Raw genomic sequence first — 10000 nt, 5'->3', positions numbered from 1 at the left:
CATCCCCTTTGCTTGTCTGAAGGAGATCACATGACCCCCGGGAGATTGCGACCGTCGTAAATATGAACCAGTTGCCAAGCGCCTGAATTATGATCACGTATGAACTGCACGCAGTTGTAAGTGTGAAAAACGGCCGTAAGTCACTTTTTTTCCCTGTGCCATTGTGTAGCTGTGAACGGCCGCTAAACAAGCAGTCGTAACTGGAGGACTACCTCTCCAACCGTAATTGACCGCCATCGAACCAGCAACCTCTTGGTTTCGTTTCTGCTTGGAGCTGCTTAGTTCCCCAACACTGGAGGTTTTTCAAGAAGAGATTGGAGAATAAAATTGGTCTAGAAATGGTAAGAAATAAGGAATTCAAAAATAAAATGATACATAACCGTGATGGTGAACGTATAGCATGTGTGTCACAGGTGGCACGCAGAGCCATTTGTGTCGGCACGCGAGCCACAGCCAAACTTACCTGCACTGCGCGTGTGCGTGCCTCCCAGATGATTTTTGGCCTGCTTGAGGCCGTTTCGCCCTCCCAAAGGCTCGAGGAAGCCTCTGTAGCCTCGGGAGGCCAAAAAACGGCCCTTCTGGAAATACCAGAAGGGCCGAAACGGGCCTGTTTTTTTAGCCTCCCGAGGCTGCAGAGGCTTCCCGGGGGGATGAAAATGGCCTCAAACAGGCCGAAAATCAGCGGAGAGGCGCGCGCATGCGCAGTGCAGGTAAGAGGGTGGGGATGGGGGTATTCCGTGCGCATGCATGGGGGGGGGGCGCATTGCATTGTGGATGCCAGAGCGCGCACACTTTCGGCACACAACAAAAAGTTTTGCCATCACTGGTATATAAGATGCTGACATGATTAGAAAAACATACCTCCCCGTATCTACCTGCTTTTGATATTTTTGATATACTCATTTTGATATACACTCATTTTGATATTTACGCCTTTGCATATTTTTATATTATTATTATTATGTTTAAGGGAAGGTTGGGGTTTTTGTTGCTGTTGTTATAATCTCTTCCAAAAATGGAAGTTTATGTTGAGCTTTGAAAATTGTATCTTCAGTTGAGAATTAATAAAACCTTGATAGAAAGAAATATAATTTAATAAAAGTGAAGGGAGAAACAATGAGAAATTTGGAAAAGATATATATGTGTTTAAATGGAAATGTGATAATGTGGAACTATGCCTTAAAAAACAATGCTTTATTTGCCTTGTTAAAACTTATAAGTAATTTTTGAGAAAGGAGGTTTTATACTTTGATGTTTTATGTTTTGTTTGTCTTTAAAATCAATAAAACTTGTTGTTTTTTTTTTTTTTAAAAAGAAAATTGTATCTTCAGAAGTTCAAAGGAGACCCTGATGAGGGAGATGCTACACTCCTTAACGCTAAGGAGAGAGGCCACGTAGGCAGCCAAAGGAAGAGGTACTGAAGGGTATGGACAGGGATGGACTTCAAACTTTTTAACAACTGGTTCTGTGGTTGTGGCCAGGTAGGTGTGGCCATGTGACTGGGTAGGCGTGGCCTCTCTCTCTTTTTCTTTAGCAGCAAACCCTCGCCCCCATTCTGGGCCACAGGGAAGCCTCCTGCAGGGGCGTTTTTGCTCCCAGGAAGGCAAAAAATGGAGCGGGGGGACGGCGCAGCACACACACACACACACACACACACACACACACACGTCCTTTTTTGCCTTCTGGGCCTCAGGGAAGCCCCCTGGGTGAAGCAGTAAGACAGCGAGGAGGATCGCGGCACAGCTGATCATCAGAACAGCTGGTTGTCGGGAGGAGAATAAAATACCTTAAGGAGTGATCGGGCAGGGAAGAATGCACTCCGCGATGTCAGGCATGCGTGCTACGTCGCGCAGACGCGATAAGGACTGACTGGGTGGGGAGGGGAGGGCGGAGAGGGGCAGGGCCAGCCAGGATCACGATTTGCCGGTTCTCCAAACTGCGCAGAATCGTAACAACCGGTTCTACAGAACCTCTCCAAACCGGTAGAGTCCAGGGGTAGGATTCAATTTTTTTTAACAACCGGTTCTGTGGGTGTGGCTTAGTTGGTGGGTGTGGTTTGGTGGTCATGTGACTGGGCTGGGCGTGGCCAACTCAATATCACTCACATCGGACTTCCGGTTTGAAGGGCTTCGGCGACAGACAGGAATCCGCGATCGTGCGCGGTTTCTGCCTGGGCTCACCGCTGGAGCGCCCCGAGCCGGCTGGCCAACTCAATATCACTCACATCGAGGCACGCATCTCCTCGACTGGCCTCTCATGACTGTGGGGATGCTGCAACAGTCGTAAGTGTGAAAAATGGTCATAAGTCACTTTTTTCAGTGCCATTGTGACTTTGAATGGTCACTCCACACAAGCAAAGTACCAGCAAAGGAGGGGGGGGAAAAACTCCAGAGACGTTCCAGAGACAGGAAGTCTAGTCCTGCCAAGAATGTAATAAGGGTTAACGGAGAGGCAGTTTCTGTAAGCAACCCCAGAATGTTTCCTTCCTGCCTTCCTTACAGGATTAGCCCAGTAATTTCTTCTTACAACCGGTTCTCCGAACTGCTTAGAATGTTAACAACCGGTTCTAGCGAATAGCTGCGAACTGGGAGAATCCCACCCCTGGTAGAGTCCCACCTTTGGGTACAGATGAGAAAATAAAGGAAGGAGATAATTTTCCTTGGAGACATCCTAGGATTAGCTGCAACACTTGAGGGCCCATCGAATGAGTTTTAAGTTGAGAAGGAATGAGTCTCAAGAAAGGGGGAAACTTGGGTGTCGAGATGAAACTGTATATAACGTCGGTTTTGGAACTCAAAGGCGTGGCTTTTGCTTTGAACCGGCTTGCTGAGGTTTAGAGCTAAAAGGTCACTGGCATTTTGCAAGCTGCCTTTTTACTTTTTTTCAAATAAATTATCTTTGTTTTCAACGATCCAAGTTCCCTGTGTTGGCTTAGAGCTATTTCCAACAAAATGGTACAGGTAGTCCTCGAACTTACAATCGTTTGTTTAGTGACCATTCAAAGTTACATCAGCAACTAAAAAGTAGGAACTTAGGAACCGTTTTTCGCACTTACAACCGTCACAGCATTCCCCTGGATCACGTGGTCAAAAATTCAGGCGCTTGGCAACTGACTCGTCGTTATGATGGTTGTAGTGTCCCCTTTTGTGACCTTCTGATGAGCAAAGTCCACGGGGAAAGCTGGATTCTCTTCACAATCCTGTTTCTGACTTAACAGCCGTGTCAAGGAAGCTTATGAAATGGAGCACACCACTCACCGAACAAATGGTTCACTTAGCAGCCGAAATTTGGGCTCAATTGAGGTCGTAAGTCGAGGGTTTCCTGCTTGAGCAGAGGGTTTGGACACTGGACACTCTTCCCTCTTGGTCATTCTGTTATTGGATGGGAGGCCACCAGGTGATCCTCTAGATTGAGAATTGGAAACCCCCCAGGAAACATACCACTCTATAAAGCCTTAGTAAGGCCACACCTAGAGTCCTGCACCCAGTTTTGGTCACCACACTATAAAAAAGAGGTTGAGACTCTGGAAAAAGTGCAGAGAAGAGCAACCAGGAGGATTAGGGGACTGGAGGCTAAAACATACGATGAACAGTTGCAGGAACTGGGCCTGGATAGTTTAGGGAAGAGAAGGACCAGGGGAGACAGGATAGCAGTCTTCCAGTATTTGAGGGGCTGCCACAGAGAGGAGGAAGGGGTCAAGCTATTTTGCAAAGCCCCCAAAGGCCAGACAAGGAATAAGGGATGGAAACTGAACAAGGAGAGATTTTTCAACCTGGAAATAAGGAGAAACTTTCTGACAGTAAGAAGAATCAACCCATGGAACAGAAGTTGCCCTCGGAAGTTGTGGGAGCTTCACCACTTGAGACTTTCAAGAAGAGATTGGACTGCCATTGGAAGAAGACTGGAAGAAGAAGAAGAAGAAGAAGAAGAAGAAGAAGAAGAAGAAGAAGAAGAAGAAGAAGAAGAAGAAGAAGAAGAAGAAGAAGAAGAAGAAGAAGAAGAAGAAGAAGAAGAAGAAGAAGAAGAAGAAGAAGAAGAAGAAGAAGAAGAAGAAGAAGAAGAAGAAGAAGAAGAAGAAGAAGAAGAAGAAGAAGAAGAAGAAGAAGAAGGGACCAAAACCCTTCCAACTCTGATTATCTGTTAAAAAAAACCAAGTGGCTTCTTCATTATCTCCAAGAACATCACCAAGAATGATTCTTTGGTGCCCTCAAAAGTTGACTGACTGAAGGGATAAAAAAATGAAGGCGGGAAAGAAGAGACGCCGTCACTTTCTCCTGTGAAGGTCTGCCTCTCCCTCAACAAACAAGGCCCCCCCGGCCTGAGTCAGGCACACAGCTGGTAATATTTGTCCTCTGATCATTGGCCTTTTAAGTGCACCCAAAATAAATAAAATCAAGATACAGAAAGCCTCAATAAAGGTCACTTAGAAAAAGGGAATTATTGATCCAGTGCTGGAAAAGAGCAAAGAGGACATGAATAAATGAAGCAGAAGACCTGGCCGGATGATGGATGGGGGAAATGCAGCTAGTCCTTGACTTACGACCACAATTGGGACTAACATTTTCTGCGGTTAAGCGAGACGGAGGTTAAGTGAAGTTTCCTCCTTTTGGCAAAGCTTTCTTGTGGCAGTGGGTTAATTGAATGACTGCAGTTGTGATTCCAAGGTAAGGGAGGGAGGGAAGGAAGGAAAGGAGGACTTCCAAATGACAATAAATCCAAAATATTGAAAGAACGAATAAATGAATGAATGAATAAGATGACATGCAACTTACAACAAAATCAATGGAAGGAAGGAAGGAAGGAGAGAGAAAGGAAGGAGGGAAGGAAGGAAAAAGAAGGAAGGAGGGAGGGAGGGAGGAGGAGGGAGGGAGGGAAGGAAGGAAGGAGAGGAAGGAAGAAAAAGAAAGGAACAGACCAAGGAAGGAGGGAAGGAGGGAGGGAAGGAGGGAGGGAAGGAGGGAGGGAAGAAAGGAAGGAAAAGGAAGGAAGGAGGGAAGGAAGGAAGGAAGGAAGAAATGAAGGAAGGAGGGAGGGAGAAAGAAGGAGGGAGGGAGGCAAGGAAGAAAAAGGAAGGAAGGAGGGAAAGAGGGAAGGAAGGAAGGAAGGAAGGAAGGAAGGAAGGAAGGAAGGAAGGAAGGAAGGAGGGAGGGAGGGAGGGAGGGAAGGGAGATGATTTCCAACTTACAGCAAATCCAATCAGGCCTGGTTCTCCAATTTCACCCTGCCGGGGGAAACAAAATTATATGAACCATATTAAATGCCCAAAAGAGCATCATGGACTTTGTCTTCCTAAATGAATCATAAATAGTCGCTTGTATTTCGTGGAAACCTCGGAGCTGTTCCACTAACCTTTTGTCCCACCGGTCCTCTTCTGCCGAATAAACCCAGGATTCCTTTGGCCCCCTGATCTCCCTTCATCCCCTAGTGGAAAAAGAAAATAAATAAATATAATTTCTCTCCCTTTTTTTTTTTTTGACTCAACAACTGCCTCGCTCAGCGATGGAAATTCTGTTCCCCGTTATGCGACTGCCTATATTGTGATTTGTGATTAGGAGGGGGAGAATGTGCTACTACTGTTGTGGCACTTAATACATTTTGGTCACAGCTTTTCACTTGGACAGTGTTGTGGCCCGCCAGGGGCCAGCAGAGCTGGTGGCAGAGTCGGACAGTGAGGAGGTTGGGGAGGAACATAGGCCAGTCCTGGAGTCTGGGGGAGGCTCTGCCGAGAGCTCTGCAACGGAGGCAGAGATGGAGCCAAGGCTGTCTGACAGTTATCAGCTGCCTTCAGAGTCGGAGATCAGTGGGGAAGAAGAACAGCTGGAGCCTGTTCCCAGTGTGCACATGCACAGAGCTGCCAGGAGAAGGGAACAGTGAAGGAACAAGGGTCGACGCGGGAGTAAAGCCACAGGTGGATGGTGAATGGCCCCTCCCATAGGGAATAAAGAGGAGCAAAGGGGGAGTGGGGTTTGCAGGGGACAATTAGTTCATTTAATTAGGGTGAAGATCTGTTCCTGACTTCTTGACAAGCAATTGCTGCTACAGCATGGTGTTTGGAAGCTATCGGGCCGGGCAACTCTCTCAGCCTGATAAAGGTCTGTAGTTGTGCAATCTCTTGAAAGACTGTTGGCCGGGACTTTGCTGGAGAGGAATTCCCTTTAACCTATATAAAAGTGGTTTTATCGGGACGAGGAGTCGGCTTCGTGCTTTTGGGAGCCTAGGTCAGAACAGACCGAGACATAATTTTTCCCCCTCTCTCCCCTCAAAAAATTAAAGATATGGAAATCTTCAAAAAAATACCTTTTCCCCAAAGGGCCCGTCTTCTCCTTTCTCGCCCTTGTCTCCATCAAAACCAGGAAGACCTCGTTCTCCCTAAATAAAAAAAGGTACAAATTGGAGTGCTTTAGGATGTGGGGGGTGGAAATAAGAATGTAAGCTGTGTTTCTCTTGGTTTGGAGTAACCACGATTAAGAGTTAAAGAGAGATTGAGAGATTGAGAGAGAGAGAGAGAGAGAGAGAACGTCTTCTGTTTGTAAAAATCTTCTGTCCTGTTGGTTGTAGGCATCTCCTGGATAAGTGAAAGGCTAACTTCTCCTTATCTTGGAGTTACACCAAGATGGTGCTATTTCTACAAAGAAACTTTTCTGGAGGAACGAGAAAGGATTCGATTTCAGACCGACAGGGTAGAAAGAACGAGCATCGCGTGGGTTTTTGATGGTGCTCTCTGAGCTTGGTGGTTTTCTTGCGGATGTTTCGTGGCCCAACTAGGCAATATCATCAGTGCTGGAAAGGAGTGGGGTTTGTGGACGAGGAAGAGGAGGAGGAAGAGGACGACTACGACGGCGGGTCCTTGGTGCTCTCTGAGCTTGGTGGTTTTGCTTGCAGATGTTTCATGATCCAACTAGGTAACATCATCAGTGCTGGAAGGGAGTTTGCACAGAGAGAGAGAGAGAGTGAGAAAGAGAGAGAAAGAAAGAGAGAGAGAGAGAGAGAAGGAGGAGGAGGACTGTGTGTTCCTTGGTGCTCTCTGAGCTTGGTTGTTTTCTTGCAGACATTTCATGATCCAACTAGGTAATCGGGAAAGCAGTTTGCTCTCTGTTTTGTACCCCAGTCAAGGAACTACAACGCAGGAAAACAATCAAATGGTAAATAACAGCCTAATCAAGGCACCACCAAGAAAATTTCCACCAACACTGGTAAGACAAGCCACTTGTATAGAGAGCATATCTCACTCCCTCCTTGCACTGATGACGTTACCTCTTTGGGTCATGAAATGTCTGCAAGCTCAGAGAACACCAAGGAGCCCACAGTTCAACCCTGAGCTACCAATATTCTCTTCTATCAGTAAAGAGCTTGTTTCTTCTAGCATGGACTGGTCATGTTCCAGCCATGTGCTCGGGTACCTTTCCGATGTATCAGATGTCATATAAGAGGTTCCTAATCAGGACAGGAACAGAACAATAGCATCCCTCCCAAAGCTTCCATCTCAATGAGCTTTGAAGAAAGCAAACGTGTCATTCCCAACAACAATCAAGTCAACACAACTTACCGTATCTCCTTTGTTGCCCTTGTAGCCCTGAGGTCCAAAGATTGTGATGGAATCTCCCTGTGGTTCAAACATACAGGAGAAACATTGCTTGCACTGGGTGTTCCTAGGGTTGGCCTTCTCTACCTTAGCAACTTTAAGCTCCGTGGACTTCAACTCCCAGAATTCCCCAACCAGTTCTGCGCTGAACAATTGATGGTTATGACCGGTCCTTGGAGTTCCAGCCATCCCATCCCACCCATGTGGTTGGAGTTCTGGCCAATTAGCAACTGACTGGGGCATTTACAATCAGTTGTAGCGCCCTGCAGTCACATGATCACTATTTGCCCATTTTTTTCCCCTGTCGTTTTCCCAGAAAGTCATTGGGGAAGCCAGCAGGAAATCGTATGTTGTTGGGGTAAATCTTCCACACCTGTGCCTCCTTCCCTAGCCATTCTGTGTTTGTGTTGTGTCAGCCACTGTTTTTCCATGCACCTCCAGACACCCTTGCTAACTCATGCCACACCTCTCTTGCACCCTCGGGCACGCCCTTGCACTGTTTCCGAACCTCCGTCGCATTATTTTTTTAATTTTTTTCTTTACACCTTTTCATACTTCAATCCCCATTCTCCCTGGACCGTCCATCAGCCCTCAAATGGAGAGTCAACAGCCCTCAAGTCTAGAGGTGGCTAATGAGGAAGAGGAGGAAAAGCTGGGTCCAGTGCCTGACAGGCGGATGTGAAGAAAGCAGAGGAGAGGAGAGCAGTGGAAATCTATGGGCCGGTCCTTAGGACAGAAGAGCCGTCTTCAAGGAATGGCTAAGGCTCCTTCCCAAAGAAAGGTGAATAAAACATTAGGAACAAAATGATGCTTTCAGTGGCCTGGAAGAGATCGTTACACGGATGGACGGATGGATGGATCGTCCTCAGCAGCCATCGCTAACTCTTTCCTTATTCTTATCCATCTTCCTAAACTTTTCCGCTTTGGGATGGGATGGTCAATAATTTCTGTTAAATGTTGCTCAAGTTAAAAAGGTTTCTTACCCATTAAAAGTATCTTACAGAACACAGAACGTATATGTATATGTGTATGTATACATAAATAAAATAGAACACCAGAAAAACAGAACAGAATATAGAAGAATAGAGTTGGAAAGGACCTTGAAGGTCTTCTCATCCAACCCTTTGCCCCGAGCGGAAGACCTATATCATTTCAGTCAGGGGGCTGTCCAGTGGTAGGACTGGAATAACTTGACAACCGGTTCTCTGGCTGGGTAGGCGTGGCCGGTTGGTCATGTGACTGGGTGGGTGATGTCACTCATCACACCCAGCCCTGCCTCCAGCCACTCGCCACAAAGGCAGAGGTAAGATTCAGTCAGTTGTGGCTAATCCCACCATTGGCTGGCCCCATCCCCACCCATTTTTTGGCCTGTTTTTCAGCCGTTTTTAGGGCATTTTGGGGCCGTTTTCAGGCTGTTTTCAGCTCCAAAAATGGCCTCCAAACAGCCAAAAATGGCCAAAAAACAGGCCATTTGGGGGCTGTTTTCAGACCATTTTTGCCACCCCCAAATGGCCTGAAAAATGGCATGAAAATGCCCCCCAAACAGCCAAAAATGGCTGAAAACGGCCCAAGAAACAGGCCAAAAAATGAGCAGGGCCGGGGTCAGCCAGTGCTGGGATTTGCCAGTTCACCAAACTGCGCAGAATCTTAATTACCGCTTCACCTGAACCGGTGTTAACCGGCAGCAGCCCACTTCTGGGGCTGTCCAGTTGTTAGAAATTCTGTTTATATAAAGCACCGCAGAGCAAACATAGTACAGTCACCATGTGCTTTACTGCTCATCTATTTTAACTGTAACAGCAAACTCTACTTAGAACAAAAAAGCATAGAGTATATAGACCCAAACTTGTAAACGCTGCCATCTATTGGCTGAATAGTACTGTAATTGTTGCATAAAACTACCTTCCCAACAATGAATTCCAACACCAGCCCCTCTTTAAAAACCTCCAGCCCACCTGCCCCATCCTCAATTTGGGATCTCTCTTACTTTCTCTCCTTTGAGACCAGGAACGCCGACGTCACCCTACAAATGAAAAAGAAGCAAATGGCGGATGGATTTATGTGGGTTTCGTTACACAGGTATTTGCAGGTCCTCCTTGACTTACTACAACAGTTCATTCAGTGACTGTTCAAAGTTATAACGGCATTGAAAAAAGTGACTTACAACCATTTTTCACACTTACAACTGTTGCAACAATCCTGTGGCCACGTGATCAAAATTCAGGTGCTTGGCAACTGCCTCATATTTATGATATGTGACCCCTCTTTAGCAACCTTCTGACAAGCCAAATCGATGGGGAAACCTGAACTGTTTCACCTAACAACATAGATTGGGGGCTCAGTTGTGGGCATAAGTCGAGGACTGCCTGCATTTCATGGCCTCTCTGATGCAGATAGCCAGCAAACATTTAACCCATT

General features: G+C 46.5%; 1 protein-coding gene across 1 annotated transcript in view; it reads right to left on the bottom strand.

Moving 5' to 3' along the window:
* The window catches only part of LOC148130263 (uncharacterized), a 50415-nt gene that overhangs the window by 27928 nt on the left and 12487 nt on the right, over positions 1-10000 (bottom strand). Inside the window, exons 10-14 of the mRNA XM_087969076.1 lie at positions 9570-9605; positions 7547-7603; positions 6298-6369; positions 5350-5421; positions 5186-5221 (exon numbers count right to left, since the gene is read on the bottom strand). Coding sequence (XP_087825202.1) covers positions 5186-5221; positions 5350-5421; positions 6298-6369; positions 7547-7603; positions 9570-9605 — 273 coding nt within the window. The remainder of the gene's footprint in view (positions 1-5185; positions 5222-5349; positions 5422-6297; positions 6370-7546; positions 7604-9569; positions 9606-10000) is intronic.

This window comes from Notechis scutatus, chromosome 6, assembly GCF_049901735.1.
Source record: "Notechis scutatus isolate UNSWTSFEM ecotype Mainland chromosome 6, rNotScu1.2, whole genome shotgun sequence".
NCBI classification, from domain to species: domain Eukaryota; kingdom Metazoa; phylum Chordata; class Lepidosauria; order Squamata; family Elapidae; genus Notechis; species Notechis scutatus.
This window is presented reverse-complemented; position numbering and strand designations above follow the sequence as displayed.